At 41.6% G+C, this 26,868-nt stretch overlaps 1 protein-coding gene across 3 annotated transcripts in view; it reads left to right on the plus strand.

Moving 5' to 3' along the window:
• The first annotated feature begins 727 nt into the window (after nt 1–727).
• Nucleotides 728–26,868, plus strand: part of SMAD1 (SMAD family member 1) — a 47,172-nt gene continuing 21,031 nt past the window's right edge. Inside the window, exons 1-2 of one of the 3 annotated variants that reach the window (XM_088526577.1) lie at nt 728–744; nt 21,008–21,635. In XM_088526577.1, coding sequence (XP_088382703.1) covers nt 21,236–21,635 — 400 coding nt within the window. In that variant the 5' untranslated portion in view covers nt 728–744; nt 21,008–21,235. Of the gene's footprint in view, nt 745–777; nt 916–1,080; nt 1,363–21,007; nt 21,636–26,868 lie in introns of those variants that run through there. The other 2 variants (XM_088526575.1, XM_088526576.1) reach the window with 2 other exon arrangements.

Genomic DNA, 26,868 nt, shown 5'->3' on the forward strand with positions numbered 1-26,868 from the left:
TATTAAACGTAGACACTGGTCAGAGGTAACAGAATGAATCACTTATAGGCAAGAGGCAGGATGAAATCCATTTCAACCAGAATGTTACCAGTTTATTAATCCGCACTGCAAGTCTCATGGTACTCGGGAGTTTTTCTTAAAACTCCATCTTCTGGCAGCAAGGGGCTGCAGGAGCATCTCGAGGTGCTGCATCGAGTAGAAATGCACCTTTTCAAACCCTGCCAGCCCCGAGGCTTGCGGGGCAAACTTGGTGGCCCCAGAATTTGGTGGCCGCGGAGACACAGGGAGGAGAAACGAAACTGCGCAGCGCTGCGGTGCGGTGCGCCCATTGCCGCGAGCGCCGGGCGCCGTCAGCACCACGGCGAGAGCGGCACTAGCACCAAGAGCGGGGCCGGCAGCTGGACGCGGAGTGGGGCCGGGATTGGGACGCAGGAGAGGGGCGGGAGTGCGCCCGCGATTGGGACGCCGGAGCGGGGCGGGAGCGCGGCCGCGACGCGGAGCGGGGCGCAGAGCTGGCGGGCGGCCCGGGGCGGCGCTGCGCTGCGCGCGGCGGGGGCGGGAATTTGGCGCGGCTCCCTCGGCGGCCGGTGCGTGTGCGCGCGTGTGCGCTGGGAGCGCGCGCGCCGGCCGCTCCGGCAGCGCTCAGTGGAGGCCGGGCGGCTCCGACTCCCTGACGCCAGCGGAGCGGGGCCATCCAGGCGCGGGAAGCGGCGGCGCGGGGCTCCCCAGCCCCTCCGGCAGCCGGTAACGAGCCCGCGGCTCCGCCGCCGGGGCGGAGGCAGCGCGGGCGGCGCGGGAAGAGGCTCCGCGCCGGGGAGGCGGCGGGGCTTGCTCGGCATGATGGCGCCCCTCGGGAGGCGCGGCGAGGGACCGGCGGCGGCTGCCCCCGCCGCCCGCGCGCTCTGAACTTCCCGGGTAGGTCCCTCGGCGGGGGAGGCAGGTGGCCCCGCCGCTGCCCCGGCCCGCGGCCCCGCCGCAGAGCTGCTCTTTGTGCTGCGGGGAAGCCCGGCGGCCGCGAGCTCCCGCGCGCCGGGCACCTCTGGCCCTCCGCCTCGCTGCCCTGTCCTTTCGCTTCCCTCCTCTCTTCCCTTCGGCCTTTCCGCGGCCCCCTCCCCTCCTCTTGCTTTTTAATGACAAATCTCTGCTTAGAGGTCAAGGAAAGTTCACTTTTTTTTTTTGCCTCCTCTTCTTGCTAACAGGATCTTGCGATGCATATGATTTTACTGCTCTCAGTGTAGTTCCTTCATCTGTTTGGACCCTGCAGCCAAATTATCTTATCCTGAATATAGATCTTTAAAGCTTATTAAAACGTACTGGTGTGGAAATACTAAGTCATGCATTCAGGAGGATCTGGGCCAAATCGTGAGTTTGTTTTTTTGTTTGTTTGTTTGTTTTTTGTTTTATAAAGTGAGGTCAGTGGAAGCTGTGCCTGAGAAAGGGCTGCTGGGCTTGCTCTTTTGTTAGTGGATCAATCTGAAAACTGATGTTGGCCGACTTTACAGTTTGCTTTTACAGTACAGGAATAAGCTATACCTTATTCTGACAAATGTTCATTATTTTGGTGTATTTTAGGCAAAAAAACCCAAGATGCTTATTGAATGTAAGAAAGCTAACATTTATTAGAAGATGGAGAAGTATTATTAGATCAAGGAGAGGAAGAATAAAAGTAGATGTGTATTTCTGATGCAAGCAAATGGGAAATGTCACTACCACAAAACATGTCACTGTTTAGTGGATGTCAGTGTTTGAAAATATGGGCTCTGGAAATTAACATGTTTAAGAAAAAGCTGCATTTGAAACCCATCCTTACTGATGTCTTAGATCTTGTTTGCAAGCAGAGGAGTAGTCAACGAGAAAACTTAAAATGCTTGTTGGATTTTTTTTTTCAATAGTTGTATGTGTTTTTAAATAGAACACAGGGATAAGACCTAAAAACTGTAGGTAACGTAGCCTGCAGAGACCACTTTTCGTTAGGGACGTGTGTCTGTGATTCTGCTGGTCTTCGTGTGGCTAAGTGTCTGCACCTTGTTGTGTCAAACAATAGGAGCAAATCACACAGAGGAACTTGAGGTGTTAACATTGACTTATTTGTTTTACTTGTCTATAATTACTGCACTGAATTATGACAGATTAGTTTCTGGTTGCAACTGGTTAATATTCATTTTATTTTTCTATTGAATCAGGCAGTAGTGCTGTGAAGGTTATAAGAGATTGTCATTGAATTTTTGATTTTAAGTTTTGCGTGTTCACTCTTTCACTGTGCCTGAAAGATCATCACTGACAGAAAATAAACAGCTTCTTCCCCTGTCCCCCCGCCCCAGAAAAATCCATCCATTTTATTTGAAATTACTGCCCTGGCCTTAGGGATCAAGTCCTGCTGTTCACCTCAGATTGTAAGTGGGAGCTTGAGAGAGATTTCCTTTGAGTTGTGTGATCCAGAAACCTTCCCCAGCTATCAGAGAGGATCAGTTCAAGGCATGATCACGTTACCTTAGGGGTGTGGATTTGTCCTTGCTTCAGTTTTGACCCCTTCAACCACTATGGTATGTAATCAAGTAGATTTTTTTTCCTACTCTGTGCTGTTCAATTAGCCTTTTTTGTGTACCCTTGAAGATGTGATGATCCAAAATATTGGAAAAAAGTGACTAAACGAGCAGACTGAGGTCTTTCAGTTTATGTATAAATATTAACTGTCAAATCAAGTGTTTAAAAGCTGATGGATTTAGTGTTAGCTCTTCTTCTGTAGTCTGAATGCAAAGTGAAGAGCTGAATGTAGAGAAAAGCAATACAAAGGTTGATAAAGGTATTTCTCATAGTTCTAAATACTAGGAAATCATTCCAGTTAAATTATCCATTGCTTTGATTGGTATAAAGAGTTAAATTTCAAAATTGAAGGGGTCGTGACCTTGTTTTCAACTGAGGCGTGAATGCACTGTATATCACATATGGCCAGTGGTCTGCTCCATGAAGTCCAAGTTGTGTGTGTAAAATAAAAGCTCATTTGAGTAGCCTTACAAGCCTAATGGAGGCATCATCTCAGCTTTATAAATAATGTAAGTTGTGTATAATGTGGAGTCCCCAGAGACTGCAGAGAAAGCATCATTACCAGCCTTTTCAACCTGCTGGAGATCTTAAATTGATTTACAGCACTGAACTGGTGCAAAATGATACATCAGGATGACATGGGGTCAACCTGTAAAAGTCTATGATGTGAGCCCGTTAGTTCAGTCATCATAATTAAACCGTATTATGAGGGCAGCAAAGCAAGTGTCTGTGACATGTCCCATTGTGCTTCAGGTATGGGTGGCTTAGGAATCAAATAGAGAACACTGTGCTTATTCCTTAAGTTATGCAAAGAGTTGTTGAAATTAAGGCTTGTGGCCCTGTGAGGAATAGATGCTGAACTAATTTAGGTTGACTCTTAATCTCTTGCTTGCAGTCATTGCATGCTGAAATAGATGAAGATACGTGCAGCTTTTGAGGTGAGGGGGGGAGAGGCTTCAAGTGAACATCTCTCAATTGAATTGTTGTGTATCTTCTCAAGGCTCAACATCAGCCAGGCTCTACCTGCTGATTTTGCTGTCACATATCAAGAGAGGCAAACAAGCCATTTTTTTTCTTTGTTACTTTTGTCCTACTAAAGACTGTAGCTGCTGAAATGTTTCTGTAGATCCAAGTCCTTGTATAGGACAGAGCATCTTAGTCATGTCTTGAATCCCGAATATAGGTTGGCATAGGTCACTGATTTTCCTGGTGAAGGCAACCATGGTTTTAAGATTCATGCTTCTGCTCTAAAGAGCTTAGTAAGTACTTTACCACAGAGAGTAAGCTGTCCTCTGTATGATATTATATATCCTAGGTATTGTTGTTTGTGCTATATGAAGCGTTTCAAGAAAATCCTGGTGAAACTCCTTTTTGCTTCTTCTTTCTAGTAGACAGTATGTTTCATAATGATTTGAGAGTTTTGCCTGTATTAAGATCTGGTTAAACCGTGAATACCAGTGCCGTATCCCTGTCAATGAAGAAACATCTCTTATTTTTACAGACTATTTTTTAGTCGCAAGAGTAGCTAAGAAAACAAATTTCAAGGGATATGCGAGAGGCAAAGAAAGTAAGTAGTCAGTATGTGTGGAAGATTAATTAGCCTTCCAGTTCAGTTACATCTCAATACAAAGTATATTAGCTAAGATGCTTTCTGGGGGTGTAAAAGAATTAAGCTTGATTTTTGGGCACAGTATTGTATAGAATGTGGGCATGGAGCTCTCTTGTACTATGTTAACACAGATGATTGAAATGACCTTATTGAAAGGAGGGGCATAAAACTTGTGAAAATGAAAATCAGGTCTCACAGCCTGTTTGATGGTTAATGAAGTGATTCTTCTAATGCTTTTTGTTTGTTTGTTTGTCTGTGGCTTAGTATTTATGACTCACTCCAGTGCCATTTTGGAGTCAGGAATGGTCTGCTTTGCCACAAAAACTGAACTTGTTTCCCTCTAGCATCACCAGAGTCACATTGTTCCAGGGGTCTTTCTGCTAAATGTAGCAGTCTCTCAAAAAATGGAAAGCTTACAAGTCTTAATAGTGATGATAGAGTTTCTCCAAGCTTACCTTTGAAACTTACTTAACAGAGAAGTCACATTTAAAATATAAACACCAAATTGGCAAGCATGGCTCAAAGTGTTGGTGGCTTAAAAGTTTATGTACATAGGCGTCTTGTAGTTCTCTAGCTATTTTACTCCAGCTAAAATTGTGTAACTTTAGAACAACACAGAGGAGTTATTTTATACTAGAAGAGCTATTTTCATTTAGGATGGGAATTAAGTTATTTTAAATTGATAGTGTGGGTTTTTTTTTGTTTGTTTGTTTGTTTGCTTTTAGCTGGTAGAGCTGTATCGGTACAGACTGTTGTATAACTACTTCTATTAGAATGTGGCCGTTCTTAAAGATGCAAAATAACGAGAGAAAATGTTAGATTAGGCGTTTGTGAAGTGCCTTACAAGGCTGGAATTCAGGGGTGATGAGCAGGACACTCTTAGCTGTTAATGGCTGCCACAAAGATCCCTATCCTCCCCAGAGAACAAATGTTCATTTGCATCAGAGAGGCTCTTTGGTTTTCTGTGTATTTGAGGGGGGTGCCTCTGTTATTTTTTAACATGGTAGAGAAGCCAAACATTTCATAAAATAAACAGGCTACTTTAAAGGCACATAAAACATTTTCAGGAAAAAATCTAGATCTTAAAGAATACTTTTTTTAAAAAAAAAAAAAAAAAAAAAAAAACCTTTCCATGTCAGCTGTGGGGTTGCCTCATAGCTGAACAGAAGCAGATTGAGCACATACTTTTAATTTGAATTTGTGAGGTCAAATATTCAGTTCATGTAACACGTAACTTTACTGAATTGTGTAGGTGAGTCATTTTTTGCTTTTATTTTGATAAGGGAGGGGATATATCAAGTACTTTGGCATGAGGATTGCTGCCATAGAAGTGTTGTGTAGCAATGTGACTGCAGTACTGTGCATGCTAGTATTGCTGTTGTTAATTATGAAGAATTCTATGCAAGTTAAGATTCCTTTACTCAGTTGTGCTCTTCTTGTGAGTGACATCTCTTAGGAGACTGCATTAAGAGGGAGTTTAGAGCAAGTCTTGAGGCTTTTTGCTTTTGGACTTGCCAACACTTGACCAGTACAGCTACTGTGAATACTTGCACAGTTTCGTCATTTAGCATAACCCTGACTGTAATTGTTCTGGACTAATGTCACTTTTATTCCAGTATCATGTTTCCATATGGGAGACTGATATTGGAATAGATGCAGCAGTCACCCATCTTTCTTATTTTGTTTTCTGTCATCCTTTCCATAGCGTATACAGGCAAAGTCTGGAGTGCAAAGAGGAAGACAAATTATTTTTAAATAAATATATCTTTTTGTGAGTCATTATGTTTAGGCACTGTTCAAAGCAGTATCACCTAAAGACAACTATTATGTTCACTTGGCATGTAAGCAAATGATTAATCAGTGATTTTTGAAGTATTATTTCATATTTCTTTGTTCATAAAGGCAATGCTTTTTCCAACGTGGCACAGATGAGTATATCTGAATAAGTCAGTATAGTCAGTCTAAATTATAGCACTTAATGATCTTCAGAAGTATTTAACTTGCAAGTTTTTATCATTAAAATGCCAATCCACATCAAAGTGATCTGTGGGCTATAAATCCAGCAATGGATAACTTGGAAATCAGATATCCATTTAACGTCTCTCTCTTTTTTTTTTTTTTTTCCCTAATAAGGCCCAAATGATTATAGACAATCTTGAGTGTTTTCACTGTTTTCTCTGTTCTGAGCACATTATGGGTGTAAACATCATGTCTGCCTAACAGTTTCAACTGATGGACCTTATTTAATCACTGAGAACTATTGTTAGAAACAGCAAATGTTCTATTTTCATGTAGATTTTGTGCAGGAGTAGGGAATAGATCTCAGGATTTACATACAGTGTTACAGCACTGTCTGTTCAGAAGCTTCAAGAGTAATAAATGTGTTTAGAAGCCTGTCTAGGCAGATGAAAGCAAAAAAGTGCATAGGCACACAGAGCTAACACTCAACATGCTGATATAGCAGGTCAAAAAGGTTTTTATGAACTCAAAGAAACCCTGATGTGCAGATTGCTTGGGTCATGTAGTGACCATAGTTTGCAAAAATTTTATTTGTTTGAGCTTTTTTCTTCAGTTTGTTCAATATTGGGGAATTAGTATCTCATTATTCTCTGTTCATATAAAGAGACCCTGAGGATGTTTCTCTGATGTATCATATCAAACTGCCAATTTTTAAGGCATTGCAAATAATAAATGTATTCTGTCTGTGCAGTGTGATGAAAATAGAGCATGAGACACTTAAAAATACCTCATTCTTACTGTGTTATATGTCAAAAGTGAATAATTCCACATATATATGTGTGCAATATGGAAGCAATATGAATGTCTAAAATAGTATGGCTCGAGGGTTAAAGTATCTTGATCAGAGAAAGGTAGGCTGACCAGTGTAAAGCTGAGAAGAGTCTGTAAATTTATCAAAGTGATTGTATATTGCCCATTCTTATATATAAATAATTAAATGCTACTTTCATGTAGGTAAATGATTAACAGCAGGAAGCTGCTGTAGATCAGAGTCTTTTCATAGTTCACAAGCAGAGAAAAAATGTGGTTGAAAAGTGGCTTCTTATCTGTGCTGTGTGAAGCAAGGTGACAGAGATGGGTACAGCTTAATTAAACTGTAACGGGACCAAGCTATGTGTTAAGCAAGCCTCAAGGATATAAACATAGAAGGGAGGATGAGCAAGGCAGCTCTCTCAGACTTTCGGATGGTTTAAAAGTATTCTAAAATTAAGGTAAAACTTGGGGAGGGGTTGTTCCTCTCCCCCCCCCCCTTTATTTTTCCCTTCTTCTGCTTTGCATTTTTTGCTTTTCCTGCTTTGTACTTGAAATTCTTAAAAGAAGCACAATAAGGTCACAGGACATTATAAATAGAACTCTTTGAAGTGGTCAAAATTAGGGAAACAAACTAAGTGACCTGACCAGGATTTTTGTCATAATTCATGAGAGTCTGTTCTTTGGAAAATTCCAACCAGATCTTCAATGTTGTGTTGAAACTTAAACATTTTTAGATTAGCACTGCTGAATTTGACTTCCTGGTGAAAATGCTGTATTACATTAAAGAGCAGTTCTCTTGTGACTCTGACTCTGCAAGGCAAATGAGGCTCTGTCCTCATTTGCAACTAGCATTTCCTGAGATCCCCATCCCTTGGTCCTTGGTGTGATTTTGTGTGTGCACTGAAGCAAGCAGCGCTCTATCCACCTTTCTGGGCTAACTGTTCTTTTAGCATTGAGCAGATCCTTGTTGCTTTCAAATGGTTAACAGGTGTTTCTTTTGAGAACTTCTTTTCTCTTTCTGTTATCACGGCATTACTGTTCTGTCAGAACAGTGATAGGAAGTAGTGTTGAAATTTCTTACCTGGGACCTTAGCGAGCTGATAACACGTGCACGATGGCTTCTGGAACTGCCAGCTGAACGATGTGATTACACTGGCTTGATTTCCAACATGTAGACTTTCAGGGATGTCAAATACACTTAAAAGGTGTGCTTTCCTGAGCTGGGGTAAGAGACAGTGGTTGTGTGGCTTTATTGGGATCTCCAGGAATCTTCAATGTTCAGGACTAAAGTTTGGCCTCCTTCCATTGTAATCTCTTGATCTTTCCTCTCAATGTTGCACGCTTCCACCTTTATATTGCTAAGAGTAGGAGCTATGTTGATATATAAAACCGAAATTGGTTGTGCTTTGTCTCTATTGCGTTCTTCTAATAACCTGGTTTGTGCCTTTGGTGAAGAACTGTGCTATTTCAAAAGGTGAGAATTTTGACCTTGTTGAATGCCTCAGGAAACCTGGCTATGTATAGGCTGCGATCTCAGCTATTACAGTTTCCTGTTTTGCATTTTTGCCCATTGCTAGCTTTGCAGTCTGGCGTACTTAATAATAGGCTCTTTATTATCCATGCTTGTATCAGTGTTAAGTGCTTCCACTTGGATGCGGTAGCCAAAGGAAAACTCTTTGTCTTTATTAACTTAAAAAAATAAGGTAACTTAATTATAGTTTTTGTAATATGTACTATTAGATTTCTTCTGGGAAACACTGTAAATACTTGCAGCTTAAAACTCTGTAGTGTAGTAGTGTGGGATATTTTTTGAAAAGCCAGTAGGAGATTACTTTTCTTTTTGCTTAAAAGTTGCCCTCTAGTTACCTAGAGCAGATGAGAGAACCTTGCAAGACCGTCTGGTTATTCAGAGCTACCTAGGGCAGAGCTTTTTCCTTGGGGGAAGAGACAAAGTTTGGCAAGGTTTGGCATGCCACAGAAACTGAAGGGCTGATACCTCTGTGAACTAATGCTAACTCTTTGTCCTGGATCATCATTTAAAATGAAAAGGGATGTAGTTCCACAAGATGGAGAGGGCTCCATCTCTGCTCTGCTCCTTTGAACCACAGCCACAAGTTTCTTCCCATCTTTTGGCAGGATGACTCTGGTATGTGCCCTGTTCTGAGCAGGCTGAACGGCTCTGGCAATGACTTTGTAATGTTTTTGCCAGGTTAGGAAGGTGAATCAGCAGATGGAGCTGAGCAGAGTGGAAATGATGGTGGAGTACCAAAGCCAGCACAAGCGGTTAGGGGAAGACCTTTTCGGGTGGCAGCAAGCGTTAAGCTGCTCATCTGCTTGTGGAGCCATGACCTTGTTGGGGAGAGCTGGTTACAAACGAGAGCTACAGTCCTCCCAGCTGAAGACTTCCTTGAAATGCTTCCTTGACAAGGTCTCATTTGCATTTTTTCCCCAGATACTTATGTTGATGATTAGCAGGGGAAGGTGATACTGCCAACAACCTCAGTCACAAAGCCCCAGTGCAGTTCTGTTGGCAGCAAAACTGCAAACATTAGTGATACAACTTATTTTATAGGGGGTGAAAGGGGAGGGAGGGGGAGGAGAACTCAAGCTTCTCTGGTCAAGTGTTATTTTGCTGGTAGGAACTGCAGCTCTATTAGAGAAGGTTTTCTAGCTTAATGTAACTATGAGAAAAATGTGTCTAGTGCAGATTCGGTATAAGATAGGACTTTTTTAGGGGGAAAAAACATCCTGTAACTTCTTTGTAACATAAACTTTCTTTTCCACTTTAAAGTATAAAATAATTTGAAACAACTGCTGGACCAGGTATTGTTAGCTGCATTACCAAGAAACTAAAGAACAGCTAATTCTTAGATCCATTTTAAAATGTTCTGTAAAAATAGGCTGACATTTCTAGAAGCCATTGTCAATGAATAGGACTAGTGTAGGATGCTATAAGGCAATGGAGTGTTTATTAGGTTCCTGCATTCTTCACTGCTTCATAAACCATTATGAAATTTTTAGCTTTGAGTCCCTTTTTCTCAAAAGAAGTGTAGAAAGCAATTGTGTTAACTGTGTATGGTAAATATGTTTAAATATGTTTATCTTTTTTTTTTCTTGTTTCTGCTAGCTTTTTGGATCTCCTCAGAGAGTGGAGTTTTTTTTTTTTTTTTTTTAAGTATTTCTTGTTTTCAATAAATAAACCTAAATATCTACAAGTTTAAACTCCTTTGGTAGTTTTCCTAGTTGCAGTGCCTGAATGAAGTTCTTACTGAATTCCTTTGTCAGTTTATACGTTATGCCAAGGAATTATGCAGAGGCTCAGGAATTGGAGGCCACACCCAAAAAATTGGCTACAGCCACCTTTGAAATTTTGTCCTGTGTAGAAAACAGCACCTAAGCGTAACTGGCATGAAGGCTAAAGGGCTGTTTGCTACAGTCTACTGGCAAAGTGTTCCCTTTGCCCTCTTCTTTACTAGTCTGTCAGAAATGATTCTTGCTTATGGTCACGTCTGATAAATCTCTTGTAGTTAGTAAGCTGGGAGCAGACAAGTAGGTGAAGATAAATACTGGGGCCCTTTTGGCGATGCCTTCACAAAAATGCTTTCTTCGTTCTCCGGTGTTGCTCTTTGGAGTCCCCTAACCATTGTTTGCTGAATGAATTATTGACAGAGTGGAATATAAATGCTTGTCCTTGCCTTCCCGGGCTGATGGCATCTTCCTTTGTGCCATCGTGTCCTTAGATCTGGCTGAGGATCATCCTGCTCTAGCATGTTTCCTCTGCCTGCCGTCCCCTAAGGGCTACCCCAAGATCTGCTGGCAAGAGTGTTCCTGTGAAGGTCCTGAAATGGTTTCCGATAATGCCACCTGGGTTCCCAAGAACCCACAATTTAAAATGAATTTGCTTTGTTTTGGCTGAAGGGAATTGGAAAGTGCTTCTGTAGGTATCTGTGCTCATGGACTGGAGAGTGGTTGTTCTGGGGAAGGAAAGAAGCAGGCAGCTTGGAGGACAGTGGGCAGCTTGATAACGTAGTATTTGTGTGCATTGCATCAGATTGGGGAAGATATTAAAGGAGACTTACAGGAATTTTGACAGAGTACGTGTCCTGCTAGAAGAAACAGCAGTTGTTACGCTGGATGAAGAGAGTGACTAAAATTGGTGTTGGTCAGTCTAGTCTAATTACCACTTGGCTCCCACTCTCATTTCTGACACACAGATACTGTGAACGATGTTGCTTGTGCTGAAAAGCCAGCATCACATCATCACTGGAGCCAAGGTCCATGCTGCTTTGCAAAGGGTGCTTAGGGTCCATATTGCTTGCAAGGAGGGAAGGGGGCCCAGGGCTGTGTCCGCCACATGTAATGCACCTTCCTCACTATCCTTGTCCTCCTGGAGGGTCAGCAGGGGACCTCCAGCAGGCAGCTCCATCTATGAAAGGAGGAGTTGGAGACCCTCGTGGTGGGCGCTGCGGGCCCAGGTGGCCGGCTGCTGTGGCTAATGCTGCGTATTTCTGAATACAGGCAGATTTCCATCACACTTTGGCCTAGTTTCTGGCCCTCACCTGCCTGGGACACTAGGGCTGTCAGGCACCCAGGCCAGGGTCAGCAGTCTGCGCCGCCTGAGCCAAAAGCTGAAGTTATCTGGAGAACCTGGAAGCCTGGGAGCCTGAGCTGGACCCCCAAATTAAAGGTATCTAAATTCTCAACTTAAAGACTAGGACTCCAAAACATTTGTGTGCGTTCTTTGTGTGCTGGCTTTTAGCCTAGAAGCAAGTAGTTTTGGAAAGCTACAAGTCCTGGAAGTTCATCCTGGCAGGCTAGCTTTGCAGCTTATCCAGGGCTCGGAGCTCCTCTGTCCACTGTCCTGGGACACCTATCACTGCTGTTCAGTAGCAAACAGCAGTGGAAAATTTGGGAAGCGTTACGCCTGTTTTAGTTGCTCAGCTGTGACCCTAGGGAAGGTGTTTTGTTTGGGAAATACCATGTTTCAGTGCCTCAGCTGTAAGGATTTCAGTTTTGCAAAGACTGAGTTTTAGAAATTTAGATTGGGCTTGGAAAACAATGGTGGAATGAATAATGAGTTTACTAATTCCATATAGTGAGTTGTGTAAGGCTCTGTTAGTAAAAAAGCTCAGAGATAAAGGATGCTTGGTGATGATGTGGCTTGACTCCTCTTCCAAAAGAGGAAATAAATAAAGTTAGTAAGATAAAGCTTACAGATAACCATGGATCAGATAAATAGATTGCAGTCATTTGCTCTATCTGTCGATTCCTATCTGTTGATTGACACCTCTGCACAAACTCCTCCAAAGCCTTGATCTCAGCGATATGAGAAGATGGTCCGATATGATATTCTGCAGATATTCTGACCATGGGATGCTATGATGGCTGTTCTTGCTTGCTTCATTCTGCAGTTTTCTGGTTTTCTTTGAATCCTCAAATACAGACACACCTTCATTTTGTGCTTTTAAAAGGCAGAATGTGGGTCCAAGGCCTCTGGACCTCTCATTCTTTGTTGGCAGTGGTTAGGAGGCACTTTTATGTGCCCAAGCTGAGTGCAGTAGCACAGGCACATGCAACAAGGCTCTTGCTTTGGGTGAGCTGCCTCTAGGCAGGTCCCTGGTCCACAGCCTGCATTTGTTGCCTGGGGTAATGGCTGTTTCGGAGCAGAGCTACGAGCAAGCACTGGGGCTTGTGCTCCCCAGTGCAGCTTTCTGCATCTGACAGTACTTGTCTTGGGCAGTAGCCCTCAGAGCAGTCTCTCCGCTTGACAGTGGGAGACACTAGGGCTTCCAGTGAGAAAGCGTCTTGCTCAAAGCCATAGGGAAGGAAACAGGGCCTGTGTTCTCTGAGCTTCACCTCAGCAGGCTCTGTGACTCCTGCTGCTGACCAGCTTTTATGGGCTCCAGTATGTCAGGAAAAAACTGTGTTGTTAACAAGTTCAGTTACAGTCAGTAGGCTCCTTCAGCACAAACTGCTCCTAAGAAGACAGCCTTTTGATTTCATCAGTGAAGCGACCCTCACATGGAAGGTGGTTGGCCTGGCTGCTGACTGAGGTGATGTGTGACATCTTTCGTTTCAAGTGTACCTGCCAGCTCGGGAGGAAGGCTGCTGCTGCTGAGCCTGCATCTTCACTTAACTACTATTGCTAGTAGTAGTTAACAAAGTAATTATCTTGATCAAACATTTGTAAAAATAGAGACTTCGTGTAAATGGTTTCCTATTTCTTTGTCAATAACTTTATTACGTGTATATTTACATATACATATAAGTGGAACTGCAACCGTACTAGGATTACATTGGTGTGCAGTTGAAGGCAGTTGGAGTTTTTAGTGTAGGTAGGCTCAAACTTGTAATTTCCTTGTCACTAGAAGCTTTCATGAATCCAGATCTGTATTTGTTGGTGTATTTTGAAGACAAACTGTAAGTTTCCTGGCTTGATTTCAGGGCGATCCGTGTAAATGCACATTTGCTTGTAAATCTCTGTCTCGAAAGGTTCTCGTCTTCTTCTGTGTAAGCTTCCGAGGCGTTTCTAAGCATTGTGATCTTCATTTCTTCTGCTTATAAAGCATCTGGCACATTCAAGTGGCTTGACAAATACCAAGCGAGTGCCAAGGAGCATTTGGTGCAATGTGATAGTGCAGCTGCTGCTCTGGTGGCTGTCGTGGGGACTGGGAACAAAATGTTTTTTGTGTCATGTGGGAGTCCAGGCCTGGTTTTCAGAAGACCATGGCATCCAGTAATTAAACAATGTTTCCTTGGAGGGTGGAAATTTGGCAGATCTTGATGTTTGTTTCTAGGTTATATAAACTTGGCTTGTAAAGCTGTATCATCTTTAAACACTTTCGCCCTCCAGGATGATGGCTGGAAATTGATTGCGAATTGTGGGACATTTCACAAGAGTTAATGTAGATCTTCCCCTCTGCATCTTCTCCTTTAAAGATGTGATTAATATATGGTATTTTAAGTCATTAAAAAAAAAAAACTCATTTGATTTTGCAAATTAGGCAAAAGAGAGGAAATCTAGAGGAATTCTTTTCAAAAAAAAAGTGTGCCTCTAATCAATATAGACCTATTATGTTTTAATAGTGGCAAATTGAAGAGACTGTTTTTATTTCAAGTGTATAAATGGTAGATGGGGGCCTAATCTGTGAACCAAAAAAATTAAAACCTTCCTTTTTGTTTTACTTTTCATCTATTTGTTCTGTTATAATGAGATTTGACATAATGGCACTTTTTTCATGACTAGATTCTTTTCTTCCTCAGTTTTTGTTGTCTCTTCCTTTAGTGAAACATTCTGCTTTAAAGCTGAGGATCTTGAGCTGTAATTTAACATCTTCACTTAGTCTCTGATAAATGAGGTCTGGGTCACAGTCTTTAGAAGTGGTTTAATGCAGCTGATGTAACTGTATCAGGGCAAACTCTTAGTAAAATGAATCGTTAGTAGGAACAATGGCTTGTATCAGCTTTCCCATGTGGGGTGGTTCACCCTTAAAATACTGTTGTGAAAGTACCCTTGAATGGACCAAGAGGTGTGTTTCTAATTCCACAGTGTTTGTGCTAACCTGTGTCATTCTGTAATTGAACATAGAACGCTTTTTGCATTTCATGGGCTTAACTCAAAAAGCTTGATTATGGGCATTTTTCTTCCTGTTTTGTAAAAGTTTTCCTTTGTGCTACAAATACATGTTTTAACTTAAAAAGCCATGAAAGGGACATGTTAACAAGCCCCCTCGCCTCACCTGTGAAGGAAGCTCCTCCCATCCTATCCTCATGAATCAGAGGGAAATGCTTTTTTCAGCTGATAAAAAGAAATAAAATTCCATGCCCTTCCCAAAGGAGGAATCCAACAATTGGACAAGTGGTGTGGGACCATGTGTTGGTTTGTAAAAGGATATAGTTTGTAAAGATGTTTCCTTTGATGCCTGTGATGAATATAGATGTATTTCCGTTGGAGAGGGTTTTGATTAAATTATGCAATTAGAGCTGACCAGACAGATCTAAATATAGGAAGAGGTTTCAGTTATCTTGCCTTTGTGTGTATTAACACACCTACACAGATGTGTGTTTGTTATTGTTGTAAACAACACCTGCTTTCTAAAGACAGTTCAAAAAGTCAGGAAAGGGAATGATCTGTGTGGAAAGAAAATTCACAGGACTGTTATGATGAAAGGGGAAAAAAAATTTTCTCGTCTTTCTGATGCTTTAGGAAAGGGCTTCTAACTTAGGTCAGTGGTCAGTCTAGCTGTGGGGTCTTCCTGAGTAGCCTGATTTTCCAAAGTTGATGGGCAGCATGACAGTCAGTGTTCAGAGCTATGGTCCAGCCTAGAAACCAGCCAGGTGCTTTGTGCTTGGCTTGAAGTGTGGTGATGGTTGGTAGTGTAAGGTTATTTCTCTCTGCTCCCTAGTAACTTAGCAGTATTTTGTTTTCTTTTTTCTACTTCTCCCATAGATAAAGCACTGGCCCTGCCATTTTACTTTGAGTGAGTGATGATTCTGCTTTTTGGGGTTCAGGTCTCATTCAGGACTTAAAAAAATAATTTATTGAATAAGTTAGAAGCTGTGCAGTTCCTCCTTCTGAAAGGGGATGGTTTTGGTAGTTACGTGCTCTCTTGGGAGCTGTTAGTTAATTTTGGCAAGAAACATGACGAACTTCTGCTGTAGTTAGTAGGGCTGCACTCAACAGCTGCTTTTTGCATGAGTCTTCCTTTTATGCTTTCTTAACTTCTGCTGAATTAAAGGGTATAGTTGGTATCTATCATTGCTTATCCGCAGAGATAGCCCCTATAGAAGGGAGACATTCTTTTTTAGGGCAATCCCTCATTCAAGCACGGCAAGCACTTCTCCTAGAGGAGGTTTCTCAGACGTGATGCTTTGGTTAGTCTTGGCTCTTGGGAGCCAAGCCAGAGGCTACTTTGTAGAACAAGTTGGAAATAGTGATTGTCATTTTTGGAAATAAAAAGGAAAAGTCATTCTGCATAAAGAGTCTCTTTGAATTTTACAGGAGTTTGAATTCAAAGTTGCTTCTGTAGTGAATGTATATTGTAATGCCATTAGATGTCTGCAAGGTTTACGTGCATTTCTCCAAGATAACACGGATCTGATCTTCTACCCTAAGAAAGTGAAAAGAAAGAACTCTGATAAAAACAGAGTAAAGCAGCAGAAGACTTCATAAATCTCCTTTATAAGAGTCATTTGATAAAAGAAAGAAAAAAAAAATCCTGCTATTTATTTCAAGAATAGGGTTATAGAGAAAGTACCAAATCATCTGTTGTAGCACATTCTAGCGTGACCACTGCTTAGACTGGGTGCTTTTTAGTAGGGCTCAGAAATAGCCCTTGCAGGGAGCAAACTGACAGCTCTGAGGTTTCTAAGCCAAAATCTGTTTTGTTTTTGTTTTTTTTGTTTTTTTTTTTTTTTAAAAAGGCTTAACTATTGTACTGAGGGAAAAGCTGAATTGGTGAACAGAGTGTCTTCCAGAGAAGATCAAATTTACTAAGTGTTTTTGAAGAAGCAAATTAAAATCTCTCTGCTTCTTGTTTCTTTATATTGTCAATAACTAATGGATACTGCGAAGGAGGTATATTGACTAGATTTTAAAAATTCATTTAATCTTATTTTATTCAACAACCAAGTATCTCCATTAAGAATTGCATACATTCCCTTTGCTACAGTTCTTGGCTGTTTTTATGCATGACTGTGGTGAGCATATATTAAAAATATTGAATGCAATTCCTCTTGCCTTTGTTCCTGAGCCTGTAATACAAATAATAAAATCAGTAGAATAGCCAGAACTGCTGCGTCTTTGCCTGAATCTTGGGCTAGGAGTTGTTTCCCCGCCTCCACCATGGAAGGCCATCATTACCTTGTCCTAACCCTTTCTCCACCCACTAAAAACAATCACTTATGCAAAGTGGGGGAGTTTCCTATGGAATCTCCTGTGGGAATTGGAAAACACTCACTTTGAATATTTTACAGTGTGCTTAGTGTTGCTGGCAGAGTAACTGTCTCTTCTTTGAGAGTTGGAAGCTTCCATTTTCAGCGTTTTGCTTAAGTAAGTTTATTTAAATACAAGTCAAGCTAAACAGCTATTTGTATAATACTTTTTTTTAAAAAAAAAAAAAAACTCTGAAACTATGTTTATGTTTGTCAGTCCAAAGGTTATACAATAAATAACTGCAGCGAAGGAAGACAAAGGAGCAGAGGTATTTACAAGAAAATTTGTTGATTCCAACTCATCCATCAGAAGACAGCACGCATAATAAAAAAGTGCATGTTTTTTGATGTGTAAAGAGTGGTGGTGAAGTGGGTAACAAATCAACTTAAGCTGATTCCTGGCTGCCTTTTGGAGAATGTCCCCTGCTTTGGCAGGGGTTTTTGTTTCACCTGTACCTTGTGAATAAACATACCCTCGGGGGGACTGGTGGTCACTCAGCTGTTGGAAATGCCAAGCCCTGTTTTCCCAGAAGGGCACGTGTGTTTAGGAAAGAGAGACTGACACTATGACATCTGCTGACTCATGGTTTAATCTTTATTTTGCACTTCCAACTGATAAGGCCACTTTGTGCAAAAGTAATACAGGAAATGATGCATTGCAAAAACCCAAAGTGACAGAAAGGGAAATGGAATGTGTTAGCAAAGGCTCAGGACGATGGACAGGCTTTCTCATTCTAGGAAACAAAAACTGCACCTAACACTGTCTTTTATTTGCAGTTTAATACTGACATTAAAATTCAATGTTAGAGTAGTACACAGACTTTTCTTTTTTTTTTCTTTAATTTGCCTAGTGGCTTGTTCAGAGCTTGGCTCATGCTTAAATTTTATTCAGACAGACTGTACTTTAGCAGCAGTCCATGGACTGTAGCTTAGTGGCAGGCTAAATAGTGCTGGTATTTGCAGCTGTTGAATTGCATTAAGTTCAAGTGTATCTACAAGTACCTGCTATACCTCTTTCCCCTGCTCTGTCCCTCCATGTATTTCATGCTACAGTTATTATTAGAGGAATGCCAGCTGTTAAGATGCTGCCTGTGATGATAAGATCATAGAATCGTAGAATGCTTAGGGTTGGAAGGGACCTCTAGAGATCATCTAGTCCAACCCCCCTGCATACACAGGGACACCTAGAGCACGTGGCACAGGACTGCGTCCAAGCGGGTTTGGAAGATCTCCAGAGAAGGAGACTCCACAACCTCTCTGGGCAGCCTGTTCCAGTGCTCTGTCACCCTCACTGTCAAGAAATTTTTCCTTAAGTTCCTGTGGAACTTTTGGTGTTTCAGTTTCCGGCCATTTCCTCTAGTTCTGTCAGTGGCCACCACTGAAAAGAGGCCAGCCCCATCCTCCTCACTGCCTCCCTTGAGGTACTTATAGACACTGATCAGATCCCCTCTCGGCCTTCTCTTCTCCAGGCTGAACAGGCCCAGCTCCCTCAGCCTCTCCTCATAGGGCAGATGTTCCAGGCCCCTGATCATCCTTGTGGCCCTGTGCTGGACTCTCTCCAGCAGCTCCACATCCCTCTTGTACTGTGGGGCCCAGAACTGGACACCATACTCCAGATGTGGCCTCACCAGGGCTGAGTAGAGGGGCAGGATCACCTCCCTCGACCTGCTGGAGACACTCTTCTTAACGCACCCCAGGATCCCATTGGCCTTCTTGACCAATATATAAGATATATATATATATATATATATATATATATTATATAATATATATTATAATATTATATATATATATATATATAAAATAGTCTTTGGAACGCATGTTTGTGGGAAGGGAAAAGGTGTGTGCTACAGGATTTGATCGATACTAAGAATTTCTGAAAAATCTCTTCCTACAGTAAGGAGTACTGGTGGCCATATCTAAATGTCATCTTAATCTTTGCCAAGCTTGTGCAGGCACAGCTGTAAATTTACAACTGATTTAATAAACAGGATTTTTCTTTTCCATGGCAAGTAGAATTCGACCATTCATTTTTTTAAAGCAACTTGATGGATTTATTTCAAGCCTAGATTGAACCATGTCTACATATAGTATCAGTGCTGAAATAAGTTTCTTGGATCTAGATTCAAACTTTGTACCTTCTTTTTTTATTAGAACTTTATCAAGTATTTTAAATGTTTTGGTTTTAATTTTAATGGATGTGAACACAAAAGGAGACTTTTATTACTTGTAAGTGTATCGCATGTGTGGGAACCTTCATCTTTTATCTGAAAGGCATGTATAAGAATCTTCAGAATAATGAGTTACAGACTATACATGAGTTGAAAATGTTGCTTACAAGCACTGCTGAAGGGTACGGGGTATCTGATAATAAGGTTCCTAAATTAGGGCAGCATTTTAATAGAGTACTTCACAATGCATGTAAGGATAAAATATGTCTTGAGCGTAGTCAGTGACAGTAATGGAGTTTCAGTTCATTTAATAGCATAGCACATGCCCAGGTAACAAAATAAATTCTTAAATTTGCCCCAGGGTCATGCAAATCTTCTGTTGCATTAACATTATTATTTCAGATAGAATTTGTAGCATAAAAGAGGATGGGAAGTACGAGTACTGAGTGCGGGTAGACATGATCTCTCCCTTAGTTCATAAGCATTATTCATATAAATGTAGTTTATGCATCCAACTTAGTTAAACTGAACCTTTATTCAAATTAATCTGTCACTAAAAGCTAATTACAAAGTGGATTGTTTTCAACTGAAAAGACTCCAAGGATATTGGTACACTATGTAAACATGAAAATCGATGACAGTTTGCTGAAGTTCTCCGGAGGGTTAAGTATATCATAGCACCTGCAATCTTGAGATTTGCAATTAGTGTGTTTCCTATATAAATAATCTATATTTGTACTAAAACATTCACTTTAAATACTGTCTAACACATTGGATGTACAGACACTTTGTATTTTGTATGTGCGTGATGATTTGGTTTTGGTTTGGTTTTGTCTTTCTATTGGTACCAAAAGCATTCTTATCCTTTTCTCTTTTTTTTTTTTTTTTTCTTTCTTCCTCTGCAACCTATTGCTGTCCCTTCCAGGGTGCATTTCCTGTCTGTCTTTATGCTGTGAAGTGAGCTTGAGAAGTGGTGGTTTACTGCCCTTCATTTCTTTTCTTCCACCCTGCCAGTCCTGGATCCCTCTTCCCCAGGCAGATAGAGCCTTTTGCCTGGTCCCAGCCTGCACAAATATGAAGCTTGCTGCTCACAGGCTCTCTGTTCTGTTCCCTGTCCCTCTGAGTTTGAGGAACACTCAGCAGAACTTCTGCCTCCCTCCTGCCCCTTCATGTGTTCCCACATATGTCCAGCAGGCACTGCAAGCTGAAGAGTCAGGATGTAGTGCTGAAATAAATTCATGATGTCTTTTTCTTTAGCCTGTTTATGAGACATGATGGCTTTTAGTGCCATGTGGTAGGGTTTTTCTTTCGTATGTGACCTGAGTGAGGAAAAAGATCTTTCTTTTTTTTTTTTTCTTTCTTTTTCTTTCTGTTGGCCTTTGAAACTTAAAGTAGGTCAGAGGTCTACCTCAATTATTTTTATTTCAGATTGTGATATGCACAAGCTCTAGTACAGTGGTTAGCTAGCTGTATCATGTGTGGTTTGTAAAGAGGTGGATAGCAGGATGCTGTTGGGGTATTTTGCTTCAGGCTGCTATATCAAACCAAAAAGAGCTGCTGGTCTTATTCTGGCTCCCTGGAGTGCTGTGCTGCATAAGCTGCCTACCTTCAATTGAGAACGAGGAGTGCCCTTCACACTTATGAATGAAGGATGAACTCCGAGTGACTGGTTTGGGCCATTTTTAGTGTTATCACCCCCTAAAACCTACTTTTTCTTTGTGTTTATGCTGGTCATTATTTTCCAAGTTGATAATCTCATTTATTCGTGACTCTTCCGGGCGGTGGGAATACACAAGCTTCAGCAGGCCAGGCTATCTAAAAGTCTTTGTCAGGCTGTTCCTGGAGTCCAGTTCTAGAAATTGTTAACACTGTTGTTGTTTTCTCTGTCACTCTACTATTGTTGGAGGATGTGTTTAACTGTTGGTGGTTAATTTAAAGAGTGAAATCTCTTTTCCTCTCCTTCTGTATTCTCTTGTAGTTTGTCAGCAGGAACAGTAAAGAATGAATGGGTTGCTTCTGCCAAGGGGGAATGCCAGCATTGTCATCTTGGGACCTGAGGATTGAAAAGTTAAAAGGAACAGAATTCTTCTGAGACAAACTGCTTTTAACTACTGATACAATCTGCTGTGCCCAGTTTGTGGTGTGGAAAACAGGACTGTCTCCTCTGCCTGGTCTGTGCTCTCCAGTGTGACTGAGTGGGATCACCATGAATGTGACAAGCTTATTTTCCTTTACCAGCCCCGCAGTGAAGAGGCTGTTGGGATGGAAACAGGGGGATGAAGAAGAGAAGTGGGCAGAGAAAGCTGTTGATGCATTAGTGAAAAAACTAAAGAAGAAGAAAGGCGCTATGGAGGAGCTGGAAAAAGCGTTAAGCTGTCCTGGTCAGCCCAGCAACTGTGTCACGATTCCTCGCTCTTTGGATGGGAGGCTGCAGGTCTCGCACCGGAAAGGGCTGCCACATGTCATCTACTGTAGAGTGTGGCGCTGGCCAGACCTGCAGAGCCATCATGAACTGAAGCCACTGGAATGCTGCGAGTATCCCTTTGGTTCCAAACAGAAAGAGGTTTGCATCAATCCCTACCACTACAAGCGAGTAGAGAGTCCTGGTAAGTTCTTCCTTCTTTTGTACCTTTACACCTTATCCAAACACTGGGAAGTATGGCAATTAATCATGTGATTTGTCAGCTTAAATAAGCAAAAGTGGTTCTTCGCACATATCAGATTCCTCCTCTTTGATTCATCTGGATGTAAGCATTAATTACCAGTTGTTCCTTCCACATGATGAATACTTCACCTGTGTAGATGTGTTTTATCACAATACAAAGGAATAGTCTTAGCATGACCTTCACGTTGCTGGGCCTGTTATCACCTGGTCCTCTCAGTGATACCAACTATTTCTCTATTTATTTGTTCTTCACCAAAGTGTGCAGCTCAGCAAATCAGTATGGTATATTGCAAATGTGAAAGATAGCTGCAGTTCATACATTAGAATGATTCTGACATAGTGCAGTTTTTAATTGCTATTATTTCCAGAGAGATTCCTATCACTTCTATCGCATTTGTTTCTTCGTCCTCCAGAAGATAAATACTGTTTTTAGGATTTCCCACACCTTAGGCCTTCTGATGCAACCATGATTTTAGACAGAGGAAGATACTGTATCTCCTCAATCTAAAGCTTGAATAGTAATGTTCTGTTGTTTAAGAAGTTTTACTTTCAGGTGTTCTGTAATTGAAGTTTGCTTACCTCTTATTTTCTTCTTCATTTGTAAGTGGAAATGCAGCTGATTGTCTCCTCTTCAAAGGCTTATTAATGGCAACCGTCTTTTTAAGAGAATATTTCCGGGGACTAAGACAAAGGATGCTTAAATACATCTACATCAGTCCCCAGCTCCTTGAGAGGCTGTGCAGAGACATAGGCACTTCTGCAGATTACAGGTGTGGGTGGATTTCCCTGATTTAATTTGAGAAGTCCATCTGTGTTAGACATTTACAGTGTTGCTGTCTCTGCAAGGTGGCACAGCACAAAAACTACCATGGAAATAAGGGATTAAATGACAAGATTGTTGTTCTGCAAGTGGCAGTTGTGTTTGTCTTGGATCTGTGACATGTTAGGCATATCTGGATGTTTAATATTTCCCTTTGGTGTATTGGTGTTAATTTGGAAGTCATTTGAATGGCAAAGGTAATACCATAAAACGCATATTTATGCAGCAGAAGCTTAAACAAATGAAACCTCTGCACTGGAAAAACAGTTTTTTAAAAAATCTTACCAATTCAACGTTGAGCACAGAAGTAGGAAAGTAAAATAAATAGTTGTGTCTTTGCACTGCAAGCTTTCTGCATGTGTCTGTGCTGGTTGCTTGCATTCGATATTCCAATATATAGAAGATTAAGATTCCTGAAAAACAGCTTGAGCAACAGTCCAACTCATGCTGTTATTGCTGAGGCAAAATGTCATATTCTAACTAATTTTGCCTTTATCTTGGAAACAAGAATTGAGTTTTAGAACATTCTCTTTTAGACTGTTCATATCATTTTTAAAAATGAATATTTATAAATGCTATGTCACTTCAGTGAGATATTCCAGATAAAAATAGAATCAAACTTTCCAAAGTATACAACTAAAATGTTTTTGCTGAGTCCTGCAAAGTAGTTGAAGTGGTTGCAAAGGTGTTCTTTGGGTGTTAAGTCATCTTAGGAACTGTATATTCGGGAAACAAAGTGATATGTTATTAACTGTGAGCCTGAATTCTGGATTGCTTTTTCAAGTTTTTCTGGAGAAGATAAAATCTCCTCAGTGGTGTAAGCTACAAAACTTTAAGTAGGAAAAAAGAAACAAAACAAAACAAGAATTTAACTGGTTTGGAGATGGTAGAAATAACTCCCTTTCACAAAAATAGTAGGCTTCTTCGGGAAAAAATAGTTATTGGTCAAATGCTTAAGACACACCGTGGAGAACCTTCTTGCAAGCATGCAGGCTATAGTCAGTTTGCCTGAGTAGAGAGGCATATTTAGCCGTGGGCAAGGTCAGAATGCTGCCTGGAGCAGTTACCGCACTCTGGAGGCAGCTTTCACTGCTCTCTAGGTGCCTGTTAGATCTTGGGAGGTATTAAGCTATGTGCGCGTTGAAGTTACGTCTTAAGGATTTTTAGAAGTGTGAAAATGAGGTTGAATTCCATCATATTTTTCCTGAGGTCTCTGGCTGGATATGTAAAGGGTGGATTTGTACTTAATGGACTGTGGATCTGCCGTTGTTTTGAGAGCTATTGCATGGAGGTGAGTGGGAAAACATGGCTTTTGGAAGCAGGTGGTACCTGAGCTCTTATTTTGCTTGGAGACCTGTGCTTCAGAAGTCATTATGACTTCCTTTTTTTCCCCTGTTCCTTTCCTATTCTCCCTGTCCTCCAAGCATCATCTTAGATTCACTTCCTGACAATCACTCCCAAATTCTGCTCATCATATTTTTCCCATTTTTGCCTAGATTGCAGCAGTGATGGTGTTTTAATAAGTGTTTATACTTTGAGATTAATGGGTAGTGGGAATTCACCCATGAGTCACTGTTTCCAACCATCTACAGGCTCTTGCAGATATCAAGGTTTGTGTTTCCAAGGCTGTTGTTGTGGCCCTGAGGGTTAGAAATGCACCTTCTCTTGACAAAACAACATCAAAAACTTAGACTGTGTACAGTGTGCAGCTTGCATGGACTGCGCCAGTACCTTGAGAATCTCTGTTTGACAGCATAGTCAGTATTTTAAGTCCTTTGTATAGATCCAGCTAGTCCCAAGCTGAAGTGTACAATGTTCATGGGCTGGAATCTATACACTTTATTTTTTTTTGTTGGGGATGGTTATTGAGTGACTTGTTTCGGTGTTGTGGAAGTTTTGAAGACCTGCTTATCAGTAAATCCTCAAATGCATAAAATCATGCCCTGCTCTAAGTTGGGAAATGAGTCTTACAGCTCTTTTTCAGTTTTAATAGTGTAGAAGTTATGTGAAGATCTTCTACTTCGATACCTTATTACTATTTAGCTTGAGAAAATACTAGAAATGTCACGCTAGTGGGTCTGCAAAGCGCATTTTACACATTTATTGAAACAAGAGATTCCTTTCTATTAGGAAGGCCAGATAGGACCTGGTTGCAAACATTAAGAGAAGAGAGAAGAATCAGCAGCAGTTTCAGCAAAGCAGGAGCACGAATGTCACTGAGAGTCCTTGGTGTGGAGCCCAGGCAAACAAGTGGGAAGAGCAGAGGCTATGTGGATGCTGGGGCAGGAGCACAAGCCAGTGAGGAACAGACACTGCAAAAGTCTCTCTTGAGACACAGCAGTGGACAGAGACAGCGGACTCAGGTGAAAGATACAGTGCAGAATTTAAGAAAATTTGTGTGTCTTTTTTTTTTTTTTTTTTAACTTGGATCCAGTTCACTCTATGCAGTTGTAGCATTAAAACAAGGGGGATGGCATAGGGAAGAAGGAGGATAAAGAGATGCTGAAATTGACACTGCTATTTAAAAAAAAAATCACATCTCTGTCAGAGCTTTAGGAAGGAGATTCACTTCCCTTGCCACAGCTGAAGGAAAAGGAAGGAGATGGAGAAATTGCATGTTTCAATTTCTGAAAACATGAATTAAAAGCAATACAGCTCCACGTTCCACCTGATGGGGAGTTGTGTTTGTTTGCCTCTACTAAGTGTCCTTGCTCATTGGCCTTCTAGGTTAAAGAAGGTTTGAGTGTGAGGAGACAAAAAACCCTTCTTTTTTAATGCTTCATTTGTGTAAGTGGTTGAAAGTACAGCTACATAAGGGATTACCTTGAAATGAGGTATGTATCTTCCTCCCAGCAAGTGAAGGCTGTCTGCTGAGGGTAGCCTGTGTGCCCAGTTTGCTGCCATCCCTGCAGGAGACAGACTAGGAAGAAACCTCTTTTTCTATGATCTAAGTGAGCTTAGGCCTGCGTTAGGTAATATTTCTTGATACTCATTTCTGGAGGCGCTGGTTAGTTTGCTGCTGTTCCACATTGTGCCAGGGAGTTAAGAAACTGAGCTCAGAAGCAGCTGATCTGCCCTCTGAAATACACAGTTTGTGTGGAATGGCAGATTAGCACATCCACCTGAAGGCAGCACACAACCAGGCCCGTTAGTTCTTCTGTAACTGGCAATAAAGTGTGGATGATTGTCCCCTCTGAAGCTGCTTTTCTCATTTGGAGATCCTGCGCTCTCTGTTCAGCTTCAGGAGTTCTCATGAGGCTGATGATGCCAGTGTCCCAGGAAAGCAGCAGTGCAAGCAAGGGCTGCTCGCTCACGATGCAGGAGAATAAAACGTCAGAGCTGCTGGATTCTTGGTTATTCTAAAGGTCAATGCTCGTTTCCATTCTGACTAAAAAGCCAAAGCAGAGGCTGCAGCAGCAAGCCTGTCGTGGTGGCAGGAAACACTTAGCCAGCTGCACAGCTGCTTTTTCCCATAGCAGCTGCTCAGGTCCCCAGGCTCCAGGAGGAGCAGTAGATGTGACCCCCTCGTTTTGCTCCCAGCGTGGACTCTCTGCCTGTGACTTTAACCTGCTGGTTTTCATCTTTGCCTTTGATCTTCTCTGCTGCTTGCTTTAAGTGAGTCTCCGTAAGGCAGCAGCTGCCAACTGCAGTTGCCAGCAGCCAAGGCAGAAACTCAAAATGGTGGAAACCCTGAATAAGGCGGGTTTAGATTGAGGTAGTCCTGCAAGTAAAGTGCCCCGAACACTCCCTGTAGTGCTGCAGCTCTGCTCTTTAGTAAAATGAGAAGAAAAAAAAAAAAAGTTTAGAGGAAACTTTAAATGCCATTTGAAATCTTACAAGTGTTTGGTTTTGTGTATTTGTGTGCGTGTCTGTGTGTGCTCTCTCTGTCCACATGTATGCATGCATAGATACTTTACAGAAAAAATAAATGGGTCTGTTAAACGTTCCCATCCCTTTTTCTGTTCTTGACCAGCCTAAGATCAATCCTTGTAATATTAATATCCCCATACTGCTTCTAGACAGGATAAATGGAGAAGTGATTTTTTTTTTTTTTTTAAATATCTAGCACTGTTAGTTGCCTTGCACGTCAAATCTGGTGCAGCTTGTTGCCATAAGTTACCTTTTGGATCACTCAAATGAGAACTCTGCTTTTTGATAAGCAGCAGGGTTGGTTCAAAGGCAGCGCACAGCTTGTGCATTAGGCTGCCCTCAGGGAGATCATCAACCTCACAGGGTCAAGATCAAATATGGAAGGAAGAAATAAGAGTAATTGGAGGTTTCCTTCAGTGTTACGGGCTTGTGTGTTGCCTAGCTGAGATCTTGGGGGTTGCTCGGTGCCTCCCTCTCTTTGCAG

This window comes from Tinamus guttatus, unplaced genomic scaffold (assembly GCF_059628265.1).
Source record: "Tinamus guttatus ecotype Peru unplaced genomic scaffold, ASM5962826v1 Tinamus_guttatus_pri_ptg000247l, whole genome shotgun sequence".
NCBI lineage: Eukaryota > Metazoa > Chordata > Aves > Tinamiformes > Tinamidae > Tinamus > Tinamus guttatus.